The sequence below is a fragment of the Xenopus laevis genome, chromosome 1L (assembly GCF_017654675.1).
Source record: "Xenopus laevis strain J_2021 chromosome 1L, Xenopus_laevis_v10.1, whole genome shotgun sequence".
In the NCBI taxonomy this organism is placed as follows: domain Eukaryota; kingdom Metazoa; phylum Chordata; class Amphibia; order Anura; family Pipidae; genus Xenopus; species Xenopus laevis.
In genome coordinates, this window is record NC_054371.1 from 164,131,955 (window position 1) to 164,159,755 (window position 27,801).

At 38.7% G+C, this 27,801-nt stretch overlaps 2 protein-coding genes across 4 annotated transcripts in view; one reads left to right on the plus strand and one right to left on the minus strand.

Annotated features, from left to right (window-relative positions):
- Positions 1-11,888, plus strand: part of bicdl1.L (BICD family like cargo adaptor 1L homeolog) — a 47,397-nt gene extending 35,509 nt beyond the window's left edge. For 2 of the 3 annotated variants that reach the window (XM_041566331.1, XM_018261522.2), the window contains 2 exons: positions 1,891-2,011; positions 10,923-11,888. In XM_041566331.1, coding sequence (XP_041422265.1) covers positions 1,891-2,011; positions 10,923-11,129 — 328 coding nt within the window. In that variant the 3' untranslated portion in view covers positions 11,130-11,888. Of the gene's footprint in view, positions 1-1,890; positions 2,012-6,554; positions 6,664-10,922 lie in introns of all 3 variants that reach the window. The other variant, XR_005961951.1, reaches the window with a different exon arrangement.
- Positions 11,300-27,801, minus strand: rab35l.L (RAB35, member RAS oncogene family like L homeolog). Its single transcript, XM_018261524.2, has 6 exons — positions 27,611-27,801; positions 17,073-17,123; positions 15,763-15,886; positions 14,267-14,391; positions 14,049-14,173; positions 11,300-12,834 (listed from the first exon to the last, which is right to left on the minus strand). The coding sequence occupies exons 1-6, from the start codon at positions 27,660-27,662 to the stop codon at positions 12,706-12,708; spliced, it is 606 nt and encodes a 201-aa protein (XP_018117013.1). The 5' UTR covers positions 27,663-27,801; the 3' UTR covers positions 11,300-12,705.

Genomic DNA, 27,801 nt, shown 5'->3' on the forward strand with positions numbered 1-27,801 from the left:
AACTGCTGTTTCTTCATGTGCGAAGCTTTTTTTAAAAGGGGCAGTTTACCTTTAAATAAACCTTTAGTATGATGTAGACATTGATATTTTAAGACAGCTCTTCATTATGGTTTTTCAGCAGGTATGTGGTTGTGAGGGTCTTATTTACCTTAGCATCCAGGCAGTGCTTTAAATAGGAAGATAAATAATAAAATGTAGCCTCACAGAGCAATTGTTTTTTGACTTCATTTGGAAGCAGGAAAGTGGCAGAAGAGGAAGGCAAATAATTTGCTATATTAAATTATATATTAAACTATAAAGAGACTAAATAATGAAGACCAGTTGCAAAGTTGGGAATAGGACATGCTATAACATACTAAAGTTAACTTAAATCCCTTTAACTGCTAGCTTAAAGTGGATCTGAACTCGTTATATTGATGTTGACTTAATGTTTTCCTGAGCACTTTTACAATAAACATTGATAGTGTCTTAAGTAGTTTCTGAGATATTGGCAATTGTACACAGTTTTATACTGCTAGACAGGCTTTATTTGAAGACCAAGAGCAGGAGTGCCCATACTTTACTACTGTGAGGTCTACTTTTAGTGATGTTGTCCCATTATGATCTACATCCATAAAAGCATTGTTAGCATTCTGTTCCATAGAAAATATTACTTAAATAACGATTGATGGGAAATTGTATATTGTTATAATTAACAAACCACAATTTTTTTATGCAACCTAAAAAAAAAAAATATATCTGAATAAAAAGCATGAAATAGGAGGGTGATTCAGACAAGCTGTTTGTTGACAGTGTCTTGGGATCTACTGATCACCAGCTAAAGGTCTACTGGTAGATCCTGATCTACCTTTTGTGCACCCCTGACCTAGAGTATCAGTGACTGTGGTTGTCTATGTACTTCCTTGATTCAGGTAACCCTTAGGATGCTGACACTTGGTTATGTTCTCCAGAAAGCTGGGGACCTGGGGTTTCCCAGATAAGGTGTCTTTGTATAATGTGGATCTACATACCTTAAAGGAGAACTAAACCTCCGTTAAGTGAAACCCCCACCCCCTTCCCTCCATTGCACCCTGCCTGCTTTATCCTTCCATAGTACTTTACTTGAAAAAAGTGTCCCTGGCACTAACCTTGGCATATTCATGCAGAGTAGCGCAACGGAGCTCATGATCTCTAGCTTCAGTATCTTCAGATTCCTCGTGTAAGTAAGACCTACTGCTGCGTTGGAAACTCCGAAGATTGCCGAAGGAAAACAAAGAGGATCTGAAGATACAGAAGATGGAGCCCATGAGCGCCACTGCGTTACTCTGCAGGAATATGCCAATGTTAATGCCAGGGAACTTTTTCCAAGTAAGGTACTATGGAGGGAGAAAGCAGGGAGGGGGGCCAATGGAGGGAAGGGGATGGGGGGTTTCGCTTAACGGAGGTTTTGTTCTTATTTAAATCTACTTTTTAAAAAAACACAGAAACATGAATTAAACCCAATAGGATTGTTTTGTGATCAAATAAAAGATACTGTTTCACTATTACAGCGAAAATAAGTAAATCCTTTTAAAATTATGTAAATTATTTGATTAAAATTGAGTCTATGGGAGATGACCTTACCATAAACTTGGATCTGTCTGGATAAATGTTTTCCGGACAACGTATCCCAATACCTGTATTACAAGTCTAATACTGCAAATACCTCAGAAACTGCTAAAAAAAAGAAAACTGTTGAAAAAAGCAAAATTGTGTGCTATAAGAATACATCACTGTTTGTTTTTGCTGTGAAAATTAGAGCATGCTTATTGGTTTTAAGAAGGCTGGAAATCTATTACCTTAATGATGAGTATGCCTGCTGCTTTCCATTGAGTTTTTACTGACTACTTTGGCCTGTGGTTTTATTTTTAGAAAGACTGCGGTGGAACTGGAACTGGCGAAATGTAGAATTGATGTGATGTCCTTGAACACTCAACTATTAGATGCCATTCAGCAAAAACTGAATTTGTCTCAGCAGCTGGAGGCATGGCAGGTAGGAAATTATTTGGTACAAATATGCCAGAAGTGGGCGTAGGATATAATTAGTATTGATCAAAATGCAAAAAAAACTTAAAATATTTTGTGTATTTTGCTTTTTGTTGGATCTGTACAAATTATTCTTGTGTACCCTTAATTGTCAAATTAATCTGTATCTTTATCTGTATCTATTGGTTAGAGAATCCGGGGTTTTGTGGACATCCAGTATTACTTTGGCCTTGTGTATGGGATCTTTAACCTGTAGAAAGAGGAACTTTTGCCCTAAGTTCAGTTGTTTAGCAGGTGCTTTTTGCAGCATTTCCCTGCTTTTAGAGCCATTCATTTTCCCTCTGTAGTTAAACATGCCCTCATGTTGAAAAGCAGATCCACGACATAAGCCTTTATACCCTGAATGAATTCTTTAAATATTTGAGATTAAAAAAAAAAAAAAAAAGTCCCATTAAAAGCAAATAATTGAGTTTCATTTTTTGAAAAAAAAAAAAATCACAAAATACTTTTTGGTGTAGGGTTTGCTAATAAGTAAATTGAATTAATCAAGGGTCTCCATTATAGTGTATACTTGAATATTAACTGTATATCTTATATTAAGTTTCAAATAAGCGGTGAAGCTTCAAAGGCCAGTACAGACAGTTGTTCAGCATGAGGCATGTGTTGGATACCGACTGAACTCTTCCAATTCTTTTAATTGAAAAACTTGAGCTTTTTGATCAGAGTACATGGAAGTCTGCACCTCTTCTGTCCTATGGTCTTACAGAACAAGTAGGAATAGTTATGTTATGGTGTACAGAAAAAAAAAGTTAAAAAAAGAATAAAAAACTATATTTGATGATTTTATGTCAATCTGCACTTTACCATATATCTTGCTGTTTCATTAAAGGCAATGCAGAGGCAAAAATATAGCATTTACTGCTTCTAAAGCATTTACTGCTTTAGCTAAAAAAGAAAATACTTTATACTTCCTTACAGCTGCCCTCCTCTCTAGTTTTTAAAGCCAAGAAAACCCCCTGAAGGAATTGAAGTAACATAATTCAAAAGAAAGACAAAGTAGACAGAATTACCACAAGGCAGAAAAGACATTACTTGAAACTAGGAGTCTGGCAACAGGAAGGGAAGGAGTTTTGTTCGCTTCAGTATTCTTTCACATATACCCGACTGGGGACACAACAACTGTCCCAAATTTCTAAAATATAGTGGGATGCTCATAAACCGAAGTCACTTAGAGTGAGATCCTGCTTGGCCACATCTAAATAACTTACCAAGAGGTAGTCTTGAGAGGTGGGACCAACCATGATCCAATGGGGCAAAGTCCGAAAATAGTTTGGCCCTTTCGAGGGCCTATAATTGAAACAAAGAGAGAATCCATCTTGAGAAATTCTTTGGTTCTGCTCATGTACACTCTGAGGCCCTAAACAGGATCCAGTGAGTGAAGCTCCTTTTTTATGTGGGACTGTGGATTAGGGCACAAGAAAAGAAGAACAATATTCTCATACATTGAAACTGGACACCTTAGCTGGAAGACATCAGCAATGCAAAGAACTACCTTGTCTTGATGGTAGAATAGGTAAGGGAAAAAAAGTTCTCAATTGTCCACTGTGGAGCACTGACAATCTTCTAAAAGACATAATGGGCACTAGATAGGCTTCCTTGCAGGAGAGGAGCTTGATTTAAGCATTGAGCATGGGCTCAAAGGGGAGGCTATAGAGGATTTAGAACCAAGGTAAGGTTCTGTGGCTGAATGTGAGCATTTACCCTAGAAGTCTGAATGTCCTGGTTAAGATGCCTGTAAAAAGAGACAGGGTAGAGACCCATGCCTTTAAAGTTCTCAAAGTGAGGCTGGAGGCTAAGCCCAACTGGAGAAAGGCAAGGGTTTTAGAAATTTGCAAATGTTATCTTTGGATGCACCATAACAAATAGGCTTTTCAAATTCTGATATAACTGAGATGATGAAGGCATCGAGCTTTATTGGCATGAGTCCGAGCGCCGCTTGTCATTAAAGGAAGATGTTGAATGTCCTGTTGGAAAAATGTGCCCTGAGTCAGGAGAGATATATGGTCCGCTAAGTCCAAAAACTAGGATTGGTGCAGCCAGTGTGGAGCAATTAGACCTCATCCAAACCTCCTCTGGTCTTCCCCACCTATGAAAAAGCCAAGTGAGATTTAGCCCAAATGGCTCAGGTCACTTTGCAATGTAACACAGGCTTTGTTGTATATTTAAAGGCAGACAATTTAGAGGGTGGTATCCAATGATAGGAGCTGAAGGTGGACACCTAGGTTTTACATCTACCTGGTAATGGGTGTCAGTGCTGCTGATAGGAAGAAATGATCCTTTGAATGAAAAATCTCTGGCTAGGAGTTGGATGTCTATTCCTGAAGAAATAAAAGCCAGCACTGAAGAGCAGGATGGCTGGCAGGCAGAATAAAGCCAAGAGTCCAGCCGAACTCCTTTACAGTTTTGTTCCAACCAGCCTCTTATCATGCGTATAAGTAATTCACCATCATTACATCTGTGCCCCAATAAGCTGAATGAAAAACATTTATTTAGATAAATATTTTTATCCCCTTTAACCACATTTGCTAGAAAGTCGTGATCCCATTTAATTTCCACTTATTTTGCACCCTTTGAAGTTCAAAATACCAGTTATTTGTTGGGGGGAAACAAGATTCTGAGCCATCAAGCAGCAGCAAGAAAGGATAAATGCCTAAAAGCCTAACCGGCTCTATAACTAACAGCAACACGAGTTAAAAGATGGACGTGAGAGCGCATACAATAAAGAGAAGCACACTCTGCAATCTCTCACAAGACTTGAAACCCACAGACACGTATAAGCCTAGCATAGAGTGAAATATGAGAACCTCTCAGTGATAGAGACATTCACTAGAGACTTTCTCATCATGAAAAAGGCAAATAGAAACATAAATGTGACAACTCAACATTTGCCACTTGTCTGGAGAAGATGAGAGGAACATCAGTCAAATGACTAGACACGTAATATTAATCACCTTCCTCGCGAAAGAGGACATTGAGTGAGAGAAGAGCTGCTTCTAATGTAATATCAAAGACCTAAAAGGAAAAATTGAGGGCACACTGCCTCGTAAAGTAAAAACCACTGATTATTGGAACATTAAAAAACTGTTTTGGGAACCCCCCTTAATCATAGGAGTCCATTTTACAGCAGCCATCTGTTTTTTAATGTTACGATAAACAGTGGTTTACGAGACGGTGTGTCCTCAATTTTTCCTTTTTGGTCTTGGATAATCTCTGTTTGAGGAGCTCTGCATGAGTGAAGGCACATTAAATCCTCTGCAGTCAGTCTGTGATATCTAGTGAAGGGAGCAGGGGTGAGTCTGAATTGTTTTGTTGAACCATTACAAATGTTTTATCCCTTTAATATCAGTATTTAGCCATAATGCTCACCTGCAATTGCACCACACAGCATAAAAGCTTGGCTACAATACACAGATGTCCCTCAAACAGCCTTTTTAACCAGAGTAGGGTTGATTTGTTCTTTGACCAGTGTACCCCAAAAAGATTGTGCGGTCCTTTAATTGTCATTATTTATTTTAGTTTTCAGGGTATCGCCATACAAAGGTCTATCTGCTAAACAGGTGAAAATTATTGGGAATGATATATGGTACTGCAGTGGTCCCTACAGAACCTTGTAATTCGCTAGATTGCTGTTTGGGTATTAAGAGGTGGCCACAGCACCCCAAGAAACTGAGTCTTTGATATATTTTACAATACAGGTATGGGACCTGTTATCCAGAATGCTCGGGACCGGGGGTCTTCCAGATCTTTTTCGGTAATTAGGACCTTCATACCTTAAGTCTACTAGAAAATACTTTTAACATTAAACAAACCCAATAGGTTGGGTTTGCTTCCAATAAGGATTCATTATATCTTAGTTGTGATCAAGTACAAGCTACTGTTTTATTATTACAGTGAAAAATTTGGATTATTTGGATAAAATGGAGTCTATGGGAGACAGCCATTCCGTAATTTGGAGTTTTCTGGATAACGGGTTTCCGGATAACCGGTCCCAAACCTGTACCAACAACAATATTCTGTGGTTTCCTTTTGGTTACTGACGTGGACAGAATTCTCTTTCCTTTTGGTGCAATGTTATATGAGCTAATCTCATGAGTATATCCACGACTAATATCCTGTTAACTTTTTTTGCACCAAAGCACGTGGAATAATGAACCAACCTGTATATAAACACACAGATCTGTAGAAAAAGGTTTCACCAGAAAGCCAGGGAAGCAGCAGTGCAGGTAACAGTGTGTACAATGGATAACACAGCAGTGCATGTGAATAATGCGACTTGCCTGGGGAAACTCTACTGTTTGATGCTTGCTTCTCTGACTCTATGGGAAGACAAGTTTCCAGTTACCGGCTAAACTCAAATTCTCAAATTCGATGGCGAATACTATCGGTGCAAAAGTATTTTTTTCTGTGCATAATGCCACACGTCTCTGTGGACTTCTCTCCAAAAATAAGATCTTCATGTTTTTTTTGTTTTTTTTGTCTCCGGGGTCTAGTTTGCCTCCTCAGGGCTTTTTACTATCTGGCTGCTTTGGTTTCTGATATAATGGTCTATCTCAGTTCCTGTACTGACAACTTTAGTCATACACCCCTCCTGCCTTAGAGGTGAGAATTTGTATTTCCACCATCACATCCGCTATCCACTCATCTCCTGGAATGCTTTTTTTTCCACCGGTTACTCTCGCACTCACTTGTCTCTCTCTTTTAATATCATGGCTCACTTTTGGCATCTTGACTTACACCCACATCTGCATTCACATTTTGTGTAATTGCATGAACTTGTCGTGTGGCATGCCTGAATTGCACTTGCATAGATGTTCCTGAATATGATAGGTTTGTTAGATGGCACCAGGCTTAGAGCAAGAGCCCAAAAATCCCAAAAGGTCCTTAACTACTACCCTGTTTTCCAGAGTTTTAGAAGCCAGAGTGGCATAAGCCAACGGTTTTTAGCTATAGTAATGTTCCTAACGCAAACAGATTGTACCAGTGCAGGATATTGGTAAATTATATTTAAATGCACATAAAACATTTTTCTTTTTTGGAGTTAAAGGAGAAGGGAAGTCATCTTGCTCTTGGGGGTGCCAAATGTTAGGTGATTGTATTTACTTACCTGAAACCCCCCATGCCGGTGCTCCTATAAGCAGAAAACTTGACCGGCCCGGGGTTCTTCCAGTGAGCACCACGGAGTGTTCCTCTTCAGTCTTCCTCTTTCTTCATGCGGCTAAAAAGTTGGCTATTTCATTCTACTGCGCATGCGTCTGCCCTGGGAAATTTGAGAATGAAGAAGCCGGAAGAGAAGCGCTCCATGGTGCTCACTGGTATAACCCCGGGCCGGTGCAGTTTTCTGCTGATAGGAGCACCGGCCCGGGTTTCCGGTAAGTCAATACAATCACTTGGGGGTGCCTAACATTTGGCACCCCCAAGTGCACCAAGCCTTTCCTTCTCCTTTAACCATAATGTAAAAGAGGGAAGGAAAAGACCCCTAAAAAAAAAAAAAAATACTGCTTGGCAGAAAAAAGATATATAATTCACATTATTTGATTTTAGGCATAGACATAGGCAGGTTGCACACATAACAACTGATAAATAGGTTTTTCATCCCAAGTCTGTATAAAAAGAGCTGAAAAACAAATCAGGTGAGTTGTTTCACTTAATATTCAGATTTCCAGCTCATGAAATCTTTCTGTGCAGTGTAAGTATGAGCAATTCTAAGCATTAAACAAGTTTTCATATAGGCATGTTATACATTATACTAGAGGTGTGATATGTGTGTCTATCTATATATCTATATATTTAATGAGTGGTGGATAACTACTAACTATAGCCCTGTATTAATCCATCCCATATAATTACTATGTTATATTAAAGTCTAAACAATGGCATTGTCTATAAGGGCTGCAATTGACTTTATTAGCAGCGCCCTCTGATGGGGAATTTTTCAAATGATCCAGGTCTAAGAATGCAAAGAGGCTTATTATTTCCCTGAGCTTAAATGGAATTCTCCAGATAACTGATATAGTTTGCTGGTTGTGGTCATGTAGTTAAAAGGGAAGTTTACTTTTAGGTTCATTTTACATGTACACAGCGATATTCTGAGACAATTTACAAGTGGTCTTAATTTTTTGTGGTTTATGAATTATTTAGCTTTTTGTTCCACACTTTGAACATTCAGCAGCTATCTGGTTTCCAGGGACTAGCAATCAGGCAGTGGTGTGAATGAGAGCATGGAATATGAATAGGAGAGGCCTGCATAGAAAGATAAGTCATACAAAGTGACAATAACTTGTAGCTTGACACAATAGATTTCTGCTCTCAGGGGTGACCCCAACAACTATATTAGACTGCAAGCTGGAAAGTGGCAAAAGAGAGAGGCAAATATTTAAAAGAACAGTTCAGTGTAAAAATAAAAACTGTGTAAATATCTGGAGTGACTGGATGTCTAACATAATGTCCCATGTGGCCCACCTTAAAGTGATTATATCATGATTTTTATTATGTATTTTTTATTTCTAAATTACACTGTTTACACTGCAAATAATTCACTCTACAATATAAAATTTAATTCCTGAACCAGCAAGTGTATTATTTTTTAGTTGTAATATTGGTGTGCCTGATCATGTGCTTTTAGAAAGAGCCAGCACTTTAGGATGGAACTGCTTTCTGGCAGGCTGCTGTTTCTCCTACTCAATGTAACTGAATGTGTCTCAGTGGGACCTGGATTTTACTATTGAGTGCTGTCCTTAAATCTACCTGGCAGTTTTTATCTTGTGTTAGGGAGCTGCTATCTGGTTACCTTCCCATTGTTCTGTTGTTTGGCTGCTGAGGGGGGTGATATCACTCCAACTTGCAGTACAGCAGTAAAGCGTGAAGTTTATCAGAGCACAAGTCACATGACTGGGGGCAGCTGGAAAACTGACAATAAAATTAAATATAAAAAAATCAGTTTGCTCTTTTGAGAAATGGATTTCAGTGCAGAATTCTGCTGGAGCAGCACTGCGTTTTGAAGTTATCCCTTAAAGTTGCTGACCAGCTCAAGAGTTATACAGCTGAAAAGCAGGAAGTTCTGGCTATTATGTTAGACATCCAGTCACTCCAAAAACACTGTATCCAAAGGGTGTGAGGGTCTCCAAAAATAAAGAGGCAAATATAAAAAGTAGAAAAATTTATAAGAACATGAAGACCTAACGCGTTTCGTGCCTATAGGGGCACTTACTCATAGGCATCCAGTCAGTCCAGCCTTTATACATTCCATTTTTGTCTCTTTATTAGAAACATGTTTTATTTTGCACAGCCTATTTGCCCACTCTGTATACAAATGACCAATTAAAAAGTTGCTAAGAATAGTCCATTCTATAACATACTTGTTGAATTCGCCCTTTAAGTGTCTGTGTTGATACCTGTTCTGCACCTGCACACACAAACTGTGAAAATAGCCAGTAATTTGTTTAATTTCTTTTGTTGGACAATAGTGATCTGGGAATATCAGTATTGTTTGTCTAATGGGTGCAGTACCGTGGCAGGACCGGGCCTGCGTAGTATTTGCACCCGAGGCAGTACTACTTGGCCCACTGCCCTGTCTATTCAACTCCACCCGCTCACTCAATAAACCCAGACCAGTGTATGGTTTGCACTGCCCTGCCCACTCCCTCAGTGCTGTTGGTGTACATTTTTGGTTTGCATCCCCCATATCCCTTGCACGGTGGTAATGGAAAGCCTTGAAATATGTTTAACAAGAAAAGGTGGCAAGCTGGGGAGATGATTTATTCTCAGAAAAGCTAGCGTAACCTCAATTATTCTAGTAGCGTTCTAGTATAGTAGTGTTCATGGTTCAAGTCCGACTATTTGTATTTCATTCTAAGCTTCAAGGACTATCAGCGGGGTTAAGCTTAGGGTTTTTTTATGTTGTTCATTGGTCTTTCATTGCTGCTTTCAGCTAGCCACTGATTGGCCAATCAGATCATGCTGCTGAGACTCATCATGCAAAAATCACATGTATGTGCAGATTTAGTTGTTGCTGGTGTTCAGAACCTTGTGTTTGAGATCTGGCCAGTATTATGTCACACAGGCCAGTAAACTGTTATTGTCCCATCTATGGTCTGTTTTACATGCTATGGCTAACTGTAGGGGTGGTGACCCTGGTGGATATTACACAGCACTAGAGGTAGAAGTCCAAGGCTCTCCTCCAGCCATGAGTATTATTCCCACATACTATGGGATTAGCAGACCTGTGAAAGAGACTGGCAGAAGAATGCAGTGCATTGTGGAGTGGAGAGTCTTGGCTGGAGGAGATTTGCAAGAGACAAACTGTTTCAATTGCAGTTTCATTTTGCTGAAAAAGGTCTATTCAAAAACAGTCTATTTTCTTAAATTAAGGTATTTCACATAACTGCATAGTCCATAGTATATTTACATATATAGGGAATGTCTGATGTCGATCTATGAACTATACTCAGAGACTGCTGCTCCCCTCTGGACTGCTATTTGCTGTCTCATTATACAGAAGGGTATGGGGCCCTTACACACACTCTATTGAGAAGGGGGCTATACTCACACAGACACAAGTAAGCATTGAACGCAGGTGAAATGCAACATGCTGCATTCCAACCTGCGTTTGGCGCTTACATGTCTCTGTGTGAGTATAGCCCCCTTCTCAATAATTGAGCGAGTCTACTCCTGCGCTCCCCTTCGGGTGAACGGAAGCACAACACAAGAGAAAATGGCCGCGTGTAAGAGCCCTTAAAGAATCGTTTTTTTATTTTTTAGGTGATAATCACTAAGTAGCAGGACTAGATCTGTTTATAAAGCTGTATATTGCTGGACATGGCTTTATTCTTAATTTGTTCCTCCCTCCCTCTTTGGAACAGGATGACATGCACAGAGTCATTGACCAGCAATTGATGGACAAACATCAGAAGGAATGGAGCCAACCTACATATTCCTTCTCCAACAGCCACCATGTAAAACAATGCAGCAAGGCTGTCGCTATGAACCATGCAGAACGGCCAGGAGAAGAGTCCGTTGGGGCAGAAGGGAGGCGCCTTTTCTCATTTCTAAAGAAAACGAAGTGTTAGTCTTTTTCTGACTTAGGAGAAAAGCAGATCTTGATGGGTCCTTGTGCTGCTTTCACAGCAATGAAATTGAATAGCAGAGCTGGCTGTGCTGCTTTTATACTCCTGCAGAAAAAGGATGTTGGTGTTCTAAACCTTTGCCTGAAAGTGCAATAAACAAAGTAATGCTCATATGATATCTGATAGGTAAAAGCTGTATCTTATAGCAGCAGAACAAGAATTTAAGGCAGAGAATGGCAATGTTGTTTGGTTAGCTGGATCAAATGCTAGGGGAACACCTGAGTGAAATACAAGCTGGATGCAGACATTGACAGCAACTACTAGAATAGAATGTGGTTTCACACACCCCTCAAGTATAGCATTTGGTTCCAATTTGATGTATTTTCGATTTTAGAGATCAAAATGCTTTTGTTAAGAGGATTTTCTGTGAATATTTTGCACTTTGCGCTACCTGTTTCTAGTCACTGCTTCCTTTGTTACACTAGCAGCAGAAATTCCAGGTTTAAAAATGTCCCAAGCTGCTTGGGTTGCAGGGAACAGAGTCCTACCTCTGGTCTTCCAGACAGAGCACAGTGGAACCATAGAAACCTGTTCCTTCCAGTCCATGTACTGACAAATGCTCTGTGTATATAGACATTTTCTAATGAATACAGATGTTTTCTAATATATATATATATATATATATATATACAGAAAAAAATCCTATTTTAGTACAGATTATGCTTTCTATTGTAAAGCCACCGAATAAAATATTTATATGAATTCCTGTATCTGTTTGCTTCATTGCACAAACCAAGCTGGTGCTAAACGTATACAATCTTGCGATTTTTTTTTCCTTTAAATCAGGACCCAGAGGTTCACATTTTATTAGTTTGTTCCTATTTATGAACAAGATGGTACAAAAATTTGGCAGAATTTTCCATCATTTCTTTTTTTTTTTTGTACTTAAATTCACATGGTTCATGACTAGGTGGAAATAATGATGGGAGCCACCCACTCTTTTGTTTAAAAACAGAATTACATCGTAGTCGTAAATCCTGGTCTGGACAATGGAATAGCTGCTTGGTTGACTTTAGCATGTTTTTAAATATCCTGATAAAAAATGGGGCAGAGAAGATAACAGCAGGGCCTGGTCCCTCTTACCATACCCAGGGGCAGGCCAAAGTTAAGACGCCATCTGTTCTAAAAACTTTAAAAAGTGACCAGTTCATATTCACACATGACAGACTGGCGAGAAGGTGTAAGCCAAAGCAGTAGGAGGGAAGTGAGGCTGGTTAACGCAATATACAGTATGTACAGACTCTTGTTAATCGTCCATAGGGCCGGCACTGCTTCTGTCCTTTCCTAGCAGACGCTCTGGAAGATCAGGGGTGGCAGGGCGACAAGAATCCACAACACCTTCTTGGCACAGCAGTAAAAAAGGTGCCAGCGCCTTAATAGAAAAATTCTTAAATAAACAGCACATAACTAAGAATAGGCCCCAACCCCTGAAAGCTGGGCACTGCCCATGGCACTACTGCTCTTTGTCCCAAGAGCAAATGTTCGGATTGAGAGCAGCCTCTCTGTGCTGTGCCTGCACCTAGCAGCATCGCTTCTTCCGTTTACTGTTTTTGCTTAGTTTCACCACATCATTCTGTTGCTGCTGCTGCTGTTTTGCTAGGTTGTCTTTCTTTGCTCGCAAGACAAGCTCAGTAATGCAGTTAAACATCTAGAAAAGAGAAAGTAGAAAAATGCTTATTTCATTTTCTAAAAAAAAAAAAAAAATAACATCCCACTGGAAATAGAAATGTCTTTATTTGGTGGAGCTGAAGCAATGTCACGATCTCCATTTACTTAAATGTAAACAGTTCTGAACAAACCTCCTGCAAGATGCATCTTGCTCTAGAATGTGCAGGTGTTGGGCACGGACTGGGTCTACTCCCCAGGATTATGGCTGTGGCTTAGGATCAGTTCTAAATAGCCCAAAGAATCTCTCAACATGCTGGTTATATTTTAGATAAGCCTCGACTGCATTCCTTATTCTTTTTTATGAAAAGGGCTTAAAAAATGCTAAATGCTAAATATATAATTCACTAGAATTAAATAATTATAATCCTAGGATAGCAGTCATTCAGCCTTTCTCTCACTTCAAATGCAACAAGAAGTCCCAAAAATTTAAGCTGAACTGTAGCTCACCGATAAATTGCTTAGTGGTAGTCCTGCTAGGTATCCTGTGTTGATACCCTATTGAATTGCTCATAAAGGGTTAGAATGCAGGACAAATCCGCGGCAGTAGTCTGAGACTGCAAAATTCTTTTATTGGGGAGTGAATATCCAAATCCATATCCAAATAGTGTGACTTTGGATATTCACTCCCCAATAAAAGAATTTTGAAGTCTTGGACTACTGCCGTGGATTTGTCCTGCATTCTAACCCTTTAGGAACAAGAAGTCCCTTTGCTCTCCAGAGAACCTGCACCACCCACCATGGTGACATGGAACCTCAAATCCCAGAATTCATCAATTCAACATGAAACTAGGGTTGAATGGCTGCTTGACTCACTGGAACCATTTCCTACCCCCTAAGCCTAAGGAAGACTATCCTCCCAATCTGAGGCATCATGTATGTCTGTGTTAAAAAATAAATAAAAAAATATGTATATTTGGCAGTTAAGATGGGCATAAAGTATGTACAAAAGATGCAGAAACACTGACCGACTCCTTTAAATATAAAAATGTAATTGACCAATTAACAGCCAGGAGTCCATATCAAATCTCTTGAGATAATCAATACTTCAGATGAGGGCTGGGTGCAAGTAGTTTCTAGTGCTTTCTCTGATAAAGTCCCTTACACAATTGATTGCCACAAAAGCAACAGCAAAGTTGTGATATTGTCCAAAAACTGGATGAGAAAATGTACAACTCAGATAAGCAACCAACGTACCTCTTCGACATTTAAATTCTCTTTGGCGCTAGTCTCAAACAACTGAATGTCCATCTGCCCAGCAAACTTAAAGGCATCTTCTGTTTCCACCACTTTCCGTTCAGGGTCATCATTCTTATTACCCACTAAATAAAAAAAAAAAAAACACACAAATGTTTACCACTTTCCCTTTATTACATTGCAATTGTATGAATTCAAATGTTAAAACAGAAACTTACCCAATATCCTACATACGTCATCACAATTTTGGTTTATTTCATGTAACCATCGTTTAACATTGACAAAAGATTCTGCGCTGGTCACATCGTAAACAACAATGACACCATGGGTCCCTCGGTAATACCTGCAGAAAGAGAGAGCACAGCTGATTGCAGACATACTTTGACATTTAGAAAGCTGAAGAGATGTAGCCTCTCGTTTATTTGTTCTGTGAGAGCCCAAAGGCTCTAGTGATACATCCGCCCATCCTGTTACCAAAAGATCCCTGATTAATAATTGTGCTCTCCTCTATCACATTCTGTTCCGTGAGCACTAAGCCAGAGATGATACATTTTCTTTCATACTGCTGGCCATACATGGGCAGGTTTAGTGGATTTCTTTTTTTTTTAATAATAGTGATAGTTTCCTTATAGGCACTGGTTATAATGTAGAGCAGGTGTTACGTCTACATAAGGAAATTAACTGGCCAGAATGTAACCGATATACTCTGCTTTCTGCAGCACCCAGTTGTATTAGATACAGGAGCGAGTGCTGTGGCTGGTCAGTCACTGAATGCTTTCTAAAGAGTCGCACCATGGAACCCAGTGCTTCTCAGACTGAAGGTTTAACCCTTTACTTGATTCAAGGCACCACAGATTTAACAACTTGCAGCAAGCATTGTTCCAGGTTGCTCCATTGTTCCAGGTGCTCCAAGACATCACAGAAACAAGGGAGTTTGCCCCCATAGCTCTGTTTGTGATGAATAAGGGGGTCTTCATGAACGATGATGTGATGCACATAAACATGCCCCCGACAAGGGCTTTATGTTCGCATAGGGGCAGGAAAGGAAAAAGTTATTAAAATTCTTCTTTTGTGATGGTCATGTGATTTCCCTACCTCCCCTAATTTACATATGCAAATTTGGTTCGGCCAGGCACAAGGATTCGGCCAAATCCTGCTGAAAAAGGCAGAATCCTGAACCGAATCCTGAAATCGGTGCATTCCTAATTAAACATCTTCAGGCAGTCCGCTACAACTCCCCATTCTATGCCAATAGCATCTAATTTACTATTAGCTTGGAACAGTCTAGCACAATCTAACAGCTAGATCTAATTGGTTGCTATGGGTAACTGCACGGTGCATCACAAACGGTATCTTCACCTGCTTTTCTAACCTTTCTACAGAGAGCTTAAATATAAATGATGTGCATACACAAGTGAGAAGTAAAGACCAATAAAGTGCAATTGAAAAAGAAAACCATAAACATTTAGTGCTTAATTTTATCCCATAGGATGCCAAGTTATATCCAGGTTTGTTTTACTTGTCGTCGCAGTGGAGAAATATTCTCTACACTTAAGTTATTTCAAAATACAACTTGTGGTGGGAAAGGATAAATGGATCACCTAATACAAGGTGCATATGCATGCTTGTGAGCACACAACTCATAGATGTAGATAGAGCCTGCATTTCAACTATGTTACACCATACAAATGAACTCTCTACAGCTCACACTTACGTGGAGGTTATGGTCCGAAATCGCTCCTGGCCTGCAGTGTCCCAAATCTGAAGTTTCACCTTCTCTCCATTAATCTCTACTGTCCGGATTTTGAAGTCAACACCAATTGTTGTAATATAGCTGCCTGGAAAATGCAAACATTCAATTCAATGAACCAGCTGAAAGCATGAACACTAGCAACACAGACGGAGCAGCAGATGATCAACAGTATGAAAATGCTCTTCACTTTCTTTAATGTATTTTAGGAGGGGATTTTGTCTCCAATCAGGCATTTAAAGTAGAAGTGGCTGTTAGGGTCACTAAATCAATATTCAGTGAAAGACAATTTAAATTCGAGACAGGCAAAATAAAGAAATATCCTTCCTTACAATAATGTGCAACAGACAGGTTTACAAATGGAGTACGTTGGTTACAATCCAATTAACCAAACATGCTAATGTATGTGCACAGAGAAGAAAATGAGTAATTTATCCAAAAGTGATAGTAACAGAACTTCATTACTGGAAATAGAACCAAGACAACCATTTGTGAAGAATGTTTATTCAAAGCGTGAACGAATCAAAGTTCTACAAGACTAGCTCATCATCAGTAATGTGTTTAAGGTGGAGTCTATAAATAAAAAGGATAGATCAGATGAAAGTAAATTTGGTGCAGAAATATGTGGATGAAATAAGTTAAGTAATGAGTGACTCGCATTTTCTTTAAGCAGCCACTTGTAAGATCAGAGAAAATTTATCCCTAAAGAAAATTTATCCCAAAACATCTAAAAAAAAAATAATTAAATCACTGTGTTTACTTATGGCAAAATGATTTCTTTGCACCAGGTACTAGTTGGATACAAGAAGTCGTCCTCACAGCAGTACAGTGATACAGTAGGGACACCCACATTTTCTGGGGTATTTTCAGGAGTTGCCTGTTTTACAGAGTCAGTGTATCGGCAACAAAGCCCCAAATTCCAAATCTGGTCCAAAACCTGATGTAGCCTTTCAAAGTATTTTTTTTTTAATGGATCTAGCTCCCAAAAAATAAGTAGCATCATTTATATGGTTTTGTTTTGATCAGTCAGGAACATGGAATAAGCTGGACAGCATTAACCCCAAGTATAGGGAAAGAGTGTCTACTGTTCTGAAACAGCATCTCCTGCAATTCTGTGCAATTCTGTGATTTCAATGTTTTACTTGTGAATGTGGCTCAATTAGGAGATATGTTGGGGCACTTTGCGGCTTGCAGGGAGTGTCCCATCCCCCCAACGTTTATCTGCAAACACAGAACAAGTCAGTATGTAATTTAAAGTATATTAAGAAACTTACCTGAAAATGTGTTATCTGCAAATCTTAGAAGTAAGCTGCTCTTTCCAACACCTGAGATAGAAATGGTTCAGATTAATGCCAGAAAATGTCGTATGCTCCCACATAATTTAGCACTTGCCCCAACTTCTGCTTCACAATTTTATTTTTTCTCTAAATAAATCTATACAGATATTGCACCATAATTGATCTCCAGTCGATTTTGTTTTCATTCAATTGAACCACCGATTGGCCACACAGTTTAAAGTCAGATGGTGTTGGTAAAATCTATATATATTAAACCATACAATATTTGTAGAAACTCTTACATTAAAGGGGCACTATAATGCCGACAAAATAATTTCCCAAAGACTGCATTAGGCTCTGCTCGGTACCCTAAAAATAATTACAGGTATAAGATCCGTTATCCGGACACCCGTTAACCAGAAAGCTCGAAATTACGGAAAGGTCTTCTCCCATAGACTCCATTTTAACCAAATAATCTAAATTTTCAAAAATATTTCCCTTTTTGTCTGTAATAATAAAACAGTACCTTGTACTTGATCCAAACTAAGATATAATGAAGCAAAACCAGCCAATGGGTTTATTTAATGTTTACATGATTTTTTAGTAGACTTAAGTTATGTAAATCCAACTTTCATAAAGATCTGTTATCCAGAAAATCCCAGGTCTTGAGCATTCTGGATAACAGGTCCCATACCTGTACTATGTAAATGATACAAATATGCAAAGTTCTAAGTGTCCTTATACCTCAGCAGGATAACTTGTCTCCTCCCTTTAGACTACTGGGCAAAGGGTTTATTTACTCAATCGTTCTAGTAGGTCTCGTATATTATAGGACAAACAGCAAAAACAGTTACTAAACCTGCACAGTGCATGGGATTGTTTTTGAGTAAAGGGAGTGGCTGCTAACCTTCATGGCACTGCAATAACACTAGGGTTCCAACCATGTCTTTTCTGTAGATTGTTAAAGGAGACATATAGGATAATTGGGAAAAAAACCTAATTTTGTAGGCAATTATGAGTAATATATGGTGTTGCTTTTACATGGTGCTAAACATTATCTTTAAAAATAGCCCCTTTATTAGAATTCCCTATAGATGTTCACTGGTCCCTGTTTCAAATAAGGGGTGGGCGTGTCCTAACGTTCCCTGCAAGCACAGTAGGAGGGGGACAGCCAATCACAGCCCTGCAGTCACACAAGCACAGACAGGCTTCAGTTCCCTATCAGGTCCTGCTAGCTGCTGATTGGTTCCTTTCCTACAGTGCAATGAGCTGAGAGCCGCCAGCTCTTCTGCACAGCCTGGGAATTCAGGGAGCAGGAAGTGGAAGAGAAGGGAGGGATTATTAGGGTTTCTGCAGAAATATTCAATAAATCAGCCTGAAACACAATTTTTTTAAGCACAGTTCTTCTATATCTAAATGAGTATAATGCACTGGTACATTCTTATTTTTTTTTTTACACAAAATGTCTCCTTTAAATAGGTTGGACAACACACTAAAGCTGGCCATAGATGCAAAGATAAAGTCGCACGCAAATTAGTTTTATACAACCGTGTGTGGATTGTCCCGACATTTTTCGTACCATGGCGATCAGTCGTTTAGTCGATAGGACAGGTTAGAAAGTTTCTGTTGGCGAACGACAATATCTCTGCATGTGTTGCCTATCTGATGATATCAATGGGTCACTAGAATTTGTCTGACAACTTTGAGGTCATGGTCTGAACATTGTCTGATTTGTTATTTTACTTCTGTATTTAATCTGAACGGTTATTTGCAGGTCAGTTGATTTAGCCGTCCGATCGTGCGTGCGATATAAGGCTAAAATCTCCACGACTATGGCCAGCTTAAGAGGAAACTGGAAACCAAGCATGAGAAAAATGAGACCATTACCAAGCTTATACCAAATAATACTGTATTATGAATTTAGATATATTAACTGACAGTGTGTGGGTGCATGAGCCTTACTGCACCAAAGTCACTGGTGTGCCACAGATTATAAAAAAGGGTTTGCAGTTCTCTTGGTCTCAGTTTTGGTTTGTTAATTATTGTGCCTGCAGCAGCAGTACAATATGCAACATGGCTAATATGTTAGGAAATCCCTCAAAGACAAATGGACCCTTCACCTCTTAATATAGTACAATACTACTGGGCTGCACCCTGGATACTCAAAGCAGCAGATGGGGTGCTACAATACAAGGCATCTGATTAGTTGGCCTAAATATTTCTGAGACTCTACTACAAAGTTTATGACTTCATACATCTATAACTGTACTGTCTGCTTTTTTTTAATTTTTTTAATGAAAGTGGATCTGAACCAGGCCGAAATTTGAAATGATTTCATTATATGAATAAAACCAGAACATATACAGCATTTAAAATGTCTTAAAATAAAATACTTAAGCTCTAAAGAAAACTGTTTTAACAAGTGACTGCATGGCTCTGATATTAATTCCCTGATGTTGGTACTTTAACCGCAGGGAAAATGCTGTCTATGTGTCATAGGCTATGTAAATATTGACAGAGGTGTGTGGAATTGTAATAGCTTTTTTTTTTTTTTTGCTACTTGAAGAAAGAGAAACACATTCATCTTGTTAAAGGGGTGGTTCACCTTTAAGTTCACTTTTAGTATTTTATAGAATGCACAATTCGTAGCAACTTTTCAATATATAGTTTTCTAAAAACACACGATCTGTAAAGCTACAAATTTATTGTTATTACTACTTTTTATTACGCAACGTTTTAGTCGGGTCCTTTGCTATTCATATTCCTGTCTCTTATTCAAATCAATAAATCGTTGCTAAGGTAATATGGACCTCAGCAACCAGATTGCTGAAAATGCAAACTGGAGAGCTGCTGAATAAAAAGCTAAACAGCTCAAACACCGCAAATAATAAAAAACGAAGACCAATTGAGAATTGACTCAGAATATCACACTCTACATCAGTGATCCCCAACCAGTAGCTTGTGAGTAACCTGTTGCTCTCCAACTCCTTGGATGTTGCTCCCAGTGGCCTCAAAAGAGGTGCATATTTTTGAATTCCAGGCTTGGAGGCAAGTTTTATTGCATAAAAACCAGGTGTACTGCCAAACAGAGCCTCAATGTAGGTTGACAATCCACATAGGGGCTACTAAACGGCCGATCACAGCCCTTATTTGGCACCCCAGGAACATTTTGCATGCTAGTGTTGCCTACCCCTGAACTAGGCTGTTCTTACACTTACTCCTTTTATTTCATTCATGTAATTCCAGTACCGCTGACCATGCATTTTTTTCTGAGTTGGAAATTCCTTTTTTCTAATCATTCAAATGACCGTACCACAAAAAGGTAGTGGCTCTATATGTTTGAGCAGCACATTACTGATGTGCAGTCCTATTGAACATCTTCTATATGTAAAAGTAAGTAAGAGGGATGACAATTGCTAGATCTACAAATGCTCTTGCTTATAAATACAGCTATAGCTATCCAATTAAATACACAATGCTGAGGGGGCACTAAAGATACAAAATTAAAAAAAAAAAAAAACTTCACAAAAACACAGTAAGACTACTATGTAATTTAAAGGGCACCTATCACAGCCAAAATCAAACACATGATAATCTGACCAGAAAAACTCAAACAGGTTTAATCAAACTACATATACATTTTTTTGGGAAAAAACAGCAGTTTTTTTAAAAAATCAAATGGATTCTTTCACTGAGGAAGTCCATACTGTGACTATAACATGAAAATGATTTCACGAGCATGCTCAGATTGTAGCACTGCCCTTAGTATTATACCCAGAAAGCCTAGCTTTGGTAAACTCCTCCACTAAAAGTATCACAAGATTTCCCTATCATGTCCCCTGCTGGTGATGTTATTATGCAAATGAAGGGCACACACTAACTTCCAGACAGGTGGCAGCACTACTGAACTGCAGCTAACACAGAAGTTTGGTTGATTTGAAAATAGCTTAGAAGGGTTGCTAGGCAACCAAGGAATTTCAACTGAGCATGTGCGAGATTTCAGAGATGCAGTTGGCTGTGAAGATGTAGGTAGGAGGAACCAGTGAAATCCAAGATGCCCGAGTCAGCTAGAACTGCAGTGGAGATAGGGGAGATTTTGCAGAAGGTATAGTGACCTAATGATTTACATTATACAAACAATTCTAACTTAGTAATTTACTTAGTAATGATTTTAGTTATGATTGGTGCCCTTATTTAAGTAAGTCTCCCACACATTTTTATCAACAGCACTTTTCTGTTCTTTTTTTCAGCTTCTGTGGTTTAGGTGTGAATAAAAGGCCTACTAAACCAGGTTGTTTTTTACAGTTTAATTAAACTATTAATAGGCAACTATATGATTATTTTACTAGTGACTGCCAACACGTAGCAGACTTTCATACACACATTTATGACATATGTTCACAGGTTTTAAACGTATTTGTAACAGTAATTTTCTACTTAGATTAGTCTCGCTCTCTACTTTTTTAAAACAATTCAGTGAAACGTAGATTTTAAGTACCCTGATTTTAAGTGTTCCCCGCATTTAACATTTTTTATTTGTGGTCCCACCAATTTATAATGCATTTCAATGGGTGCATTTCTCTGATTTTAAGTAATGTTTTCACAGATTTTACATCAAAGTGTTGTCCTGATGTACCCAAAAACTGCATTTTTTTCCTCTATGAATATTATTTGTGAAATATAGAGGTTTAAAATACTAACCAGATGTATTTTTTTGCCATGGTTCTGCCTGTAAATGATCAATTCCAATTAGTATGCCCCTTATACAGTCCTACATCAATCACTTATTGCTTTAGGTTGTGTATGTGACTGACAGAGAGACCTTGCACTTGCCCCCATAGTGTAACATTAACACTGCAATGCTTAACCCTTGTTATTAACACAGTAAATATTGTATCTCAAAGTAAAACGGACTCTTGTACAATATGCTTTCAGTAGTCGAAGAAAAAGTTACTTTAACACATTTTCCTGATTTTACATGATTTTTTCCTGGTCCCCTGAAAAACATAAAATGGGGGTTCTAATGTATTGGAAAATTCAGCTTTCCAGCAAATACAGGTCTGTTCATCGGCTGGCTGTTCCAAAAGGCAGAGTTGGTTTCAAACAGTTTGCCAGAAATAAAGACCAATTATTTTCTATTTTCTTTGTGTGACCATTTTTCTAATATTGAAATGTAACGTGTTATTTTTCACCTACTAAAGCAGCTCTGGGAGGGGGTCGCCACCCTGTAAATTGTTCTAAATTCATGCATTTAGTTGATACATTTCTTATTTATTGCCCTGCCAAAAATAATCTTTGGGTTTTATTAAAGGCAGCTGTTACAATTAATACAATAGTTGCCAATACGCCACAGATGCTGTTGAGAAAGGTATCCACTAAAATGTTGCAAAGTTGTATCAGTTTAGATTTCACATCTTAATTACTGAGCTGCCAGACAAACACCAGAGACAAATTTAATTTTAAACTTAGATTTTGTAAAAACAGTAAAAAATAAAAGATGAGAAGCAATTGAAAAAAAGTCTTTATTTCTGGTGAACAATCTGAAATAAGCTCAGCTGAAAAAGTTTTTGGAAGGTGAACAATCCCTTTAAGTAGACGAGCACTGAAATATCAATAAATTATACTTTTTTCTCATGATGAATTTTTCTGTCATGTACTTCCTAGAAATCACCAGCCTCTATATCCTTCCAAATAAAATATGTCCAAATAAGAGTTATGCACCATGACTGGGAGTCCTAATATAATTGAGATACAGCTACTGTCCAAACTCTTATGGCAACATTTCAATATAAGCAGCCAAATGGAACAAGTGAAGAATGTCAACTAAAGTCATCCAAGCAAAACCATATAAACACAGTTAGCCATATTAAAGTCCCATCCAACATAATAAAATAGGATAAAATCCAAGGTGAAATGATGTATGACAGTATTACTTGCATCAGATAAGACTATGCAATCACAAAGGAGCCAAGGCCCTTCTAACAACAGTGCAGTGATTATAGTAAAATGCATGACATTACACAGTCTGAAATAATAGGTTACTATATGAACAAATAATTATTCATCTAACCACCTAGCCAATGGGAAAGGCCAAATGCCGAGTGTAAGACGCAAATACAAATCTAGATCCATCAATGTGCTATTTCAAAGGTTTAAAATGCATTATCTATGCCATTCTAACAGGTAGGTAAGTGCATTATGAGGGTAAACAATAATCAAACTTGAAAGGAATACTTTATATGGTTTACATTATTAATGTAGTCAGTGTTCCCCTTGGGGCTTTTGAACAGGCATTCCATCTGTTGCCCCGGCCTATGCCACTATAATAGAAAATGTTTTATAGCAATCAGGTGGACTGCACGTGCCTGTAAATATGGAGTGCGGTGAAAATGGATTGCAGGAGATTTTAACTTTTACCTGCAGACAGTCCAATTTCATTATGCACCATATTTGAATAGCGTACAGTTCATCTTCTGTAAAAAGTTTTCTATTGTGGCAGGTGAGATTGGAGCAGGCTTCAAAGTATACTGTATTATACACATTTTATTTTCCTGGAAGAACACAAAATATTTGCACACAAGCATTTACCTGGAAGAACACAGTGGGTGTCCACTGCACAAACTACTTATTACAAAAAAAAACACCTTAGTAGACATGTCAGTGATTTTAATCGATTTTTATTCCTGCTTTCTATTTCAGGAAATCTTTAATTGCATAAACAAATGAAAATACCCCAAATAATCTGGATATACAAATAAAGATATTCCATCTTGGCCTGAATGATACACACCCCTAGTTTAATTGGCTAGAGGCAAACATGGCAAATAGGGCAATACCATCTAAACCACAGGTATGGGACCTGTTATCCAGAATGCTCGGGACCTGGGGGGTTTTCAGATAATGGATCTTTCGGTAATTTGGATCTTCATACCTCAAGTCTACTAGAAAACCATGTAAACATTAAATTAAAACTCAATAGGCTGGTTTTGCTAAAATAAGGATTAATTAAATCTTAGTTGGGATCAAGTACAAGGTACTGTTTTATTATTACAGAGAAAAAAAAATTGCATTATTTGGATAAAATTAAGTCTATGGGAGACGGCTTTTCCGTAATTCAGAGCATTCTGGATAACTGTTCCTGGAAAAGGGTTTTTGGAAAAACAGTAAAAAATAAAAGATGGAAAGCAATTAAAAAAAGTATTTATTTCTGGTGAACAATCTGAAATAAACTCAACTGAAAAAGAATTTGGAAGGTGAACAACCTTTTTAAGTAGATGAGCACTGAAATACTACCGAGTAAATTATACTTTTTTCTCTGTCATGATGGATTTTTCTGTCATATACTTCCTAGAAACTATCAGCCTCTATATCCTTCCTGTCAAAGACAATAAAAAGTCCAAATAAGATTTATGCATCATGACTGGGAGTCCTAATATAATTGAGATACAGCTACTGTCCAAACTCTTATGGCAACATTTCAATATAAGCAGCCAAATGGAACAAGTGAAGAATGTTAACTGAAGTCATCCAAGCAAAACCATATAAACACAGTTAGCCATATTAAAGTCCTATCCAACATAGTAAAATAGGATACAATCCAAGGTGAAATGATGTATGACAGTATTACTTGCATCAGATAAGACTACTATATTATACACATTTTATTTTCCTGGAAGAACACAAAATATTTGCACACAAGCATTTGCCTGAAAGAACACAAAAGATTACAAACTAGTGAGTGTCCACTGCACAAACTGCTTATTACAACAAAAAAAAATCATCTTAGAAGACATGTCTGATTTTAATCGATTTTTATTCCTGCTTTCTATTTCAGGAAATCTTTAAAATGCAGAAACGAATAAAAATACCCCCCGTAATCCGGATATACATAAGGATATTGCATCTTGGGGCGAATGATAGACACACACACTTCCCTGGTTTATTCGGATACAGGCAAACATGGCAAATAAGGCAATACCATTAAAACCACAGGTATGGGATCTGTTAACCAGAATGCTCGGGACCTGGGGGTTTTCCCGATAATGGCTCTTTCGGTAATTTGGATCTTCATACCTCAAGTCTACTAGAAAATCATGCAAACATTAAATTAAACCCCAATAGGCAGATTTTGTTCCAATAAGGATTAATTAAATCTTAGTTTGGATCAAGTATAAGGTACTGTTTCATTATTACAGAGAAAAAAAGGAAATCATTTTTAAAAAATTAGATTATTTGGATAAAATGGAGTCTATGGGAGACGGCTTTTCCGTAATTCGAAGCATTCTGGGTTTCTGGAAAAAGGTTCCTATACCTGTACATCATTCAGCAACTGCCACCCACTACAGCCCCTGCTGTCCAACTGAGTTCACAGTGTGAGGCCAAATATTGCAATGAGAATTGCCACTAATATCCCACAATGTATTTATAACAGTACATGTATGGGTATGTATTCTGTCAGGTCCGGACTGAGAATTAAAATAGGCCCTGGCATTTGAGGTACACAGAGGCCCAATCAGCACACATAGAGGCCCAAACAGCCCCCACCAGCCCACTAAATACTGACTTTCTATGGCACCTTATAGCAGCCCCTCTGGCATTTGCCAGAACCCACAGATTGCCTGTCCAGGCCTGTATTCTGCCAATAGTATGGGCCAAGGGATAAATACAGTTCTTCTCACCGTTTCTAACAGGAAGCTATCAGCAGCAATTTTGTATTACTGAAGTAATTTAACTTGTTGGTTATCCACTGTATGGTCAGTTCAATATCTGCCTATTTACCCCACAGGCCAATTGGATGGATACATTAAAGGTTGACCAATCTATGGTCATCTTTGCAGGGGCAGCAGCCATCCTTGATCAAATGAAGTACAATGAATAGGGCAAAACATACTTTTTGCCTTTTATTAATCATAAAAAATCTATAGTGTTTGTGAGCTAAACAGGACAATCAGGGAGATTAAAGCTACTCTATGATTGGTCCTTGTGAGGTAGATATTATGTTAGCAGTGCAGATAATCCCCCAGTAACCCCCCCCCCGATTTAAACAATCGGCAAGAAATATGTTGAGCCAAAGGCTTTGCGCTGATGTTGAACAAGGGAGTATACAGCCACTTTAAAGGTATATAAACTAATATAAATGGTCAAAATCTGCTGGATGTCCAATGTCACAAACTGGACAGAATGAAATAAATTACATAAATCACTGGAAAAGAGGAGAGCACTCTCCTAGTGCTCTCCTCTTTTCCAATGATTTATTGACATTTTGGATGGTCGGTACATTATCTATGGGGGATTGAAGCTCTTATTGAAAGTTTGAAATTGGCTGTGTGCAGAATCAACCACTTTCGATAGAAATAAATAACATATTAGCATTACGTAGCTAAACCCAAACTTTTTTTCTACTGAAACAGGGCCATAGATTTAGTTTGGTAAGGTTTCTTCAAGTTGTATGCACTATATTTGGGTCCAAGGTGATGACATATTTCCATGGTGCTGGATTGTCAGCTTTGGTATGGGGAGACCAGCACAGACTCGCAGCACTCTCCAGTCTCACATCCGCTACCATCTCATTCAACTATTTCCTTTTGGATTCGAAGGGTAGTGCTGGCAGTTTTATTATACACAGATTCAACATAAAAATTTAATGATTTGCGATGACAGCCCAGAGAAGGATAGGAATGAGCTCCGTAGTGTTTAACAAACTGCGCAAAATTAGGAAAAATGAGTATAAAAACTAGGACCCAGATTGTGGGTTAAAATGTGCTCTTCAAAATAGTGTCAGTTACAGGCAAGTACAAACCCACAACCCAATCTGCTGTGCTTGAACTACAACTCCCGAACTTCCTAAGAACCGGTGCCAATCAACAGCAGGAAAAGCATATACGAGCCACCCCCATCAATGCCAGTTATGCATATCGACCTCAACATAAAGTTCTTCTGCCATTAGATGCAGCTAAAAGGAGCGCTTTCTAATTAATTAAAGGCAAAGGTGACCCCTAGTATTCAACAAGGTTCCAGGAATCACCCCATTTTGACACTGCCCAAAGCCATGTGCGTGCTCCCTCCATTTACTTTCCCAGTATCACTTCTGATATTCGCACAGAAATGAGAGGCAAGCTCAAGTCAATGAGAAAGGTTCCGAGATCTGGTTGCCAAGCAGTGACACCAGTGCCATTTGTCCCTATTAATATTGCTTTCGGCTACTGCAGCTGATACACGTCCAACAAGCAACACTAAGAATAAACCGCTTTCACTCCCAGCATGCTCAGCTGGACAGCTGCCTACGTCACAGTAAGAAGCAGCAGGAGATGGGGCGCTGCCGGGTCACAGAGATAGAATGTAAGAGCGGACAGAGCAAACAGTGTTGCTGAGAGCGCCGGCTACAAGGCGTTGCTTAATAATGAAAGAGAAAGGAGTTCCTTTTGCAAATTCTCTAACGTGATACTCTCTGCTGCTTTTCTGTACTCGTCTCCCTCCTCCCAGGCCTGCCAGGCTCATGGAAAGCAGCTCCCCTCAGCCCCCCAAATGCTTCTCACCACTGTCTCCGATGATGAGCAACTTGAAGAGATGGTCGTAGTCCCGGGCCATGGTGGCGACCTGTACAAATGGAAGGCCCGGTCCCGGGATCCGCGCGCTCTGCTCCGACCGAATCCGCTTCCCGGACAAACAGCCGGAAGTGACAGCGAAACCAAGCGCACTGCGCACGCGCAAAACCTCATCCGAGGGC

What these genes read in the sequence shown, in the direction of transcription:
- rab35l.L (XM_018261524.2), bottom strand. Translation starts at nt 27,662, where the DNA reads ATGGCCCGGGACTACGACCATCTCTTCAAGTTGCTCATCATCGGAGAC. An exon ending in TTTCGGACCATAACCTCCAC is followed by an intron (nt 14,392 to 15,762) that starts GTAAGTGTGAGC and finishes CTCTTTCTGCAG; the next exon opens with GTATTACCGAGGGACCCATG. An exon ending in TGACGTATGTAGGATATTGG is followed by an intron (nt 14,174 to 14,266) that starts GTAAGTTTCTGT and finishes TTTTTTATTTAG; the next exon opens with TGGGTAATAAGAATGATGAC.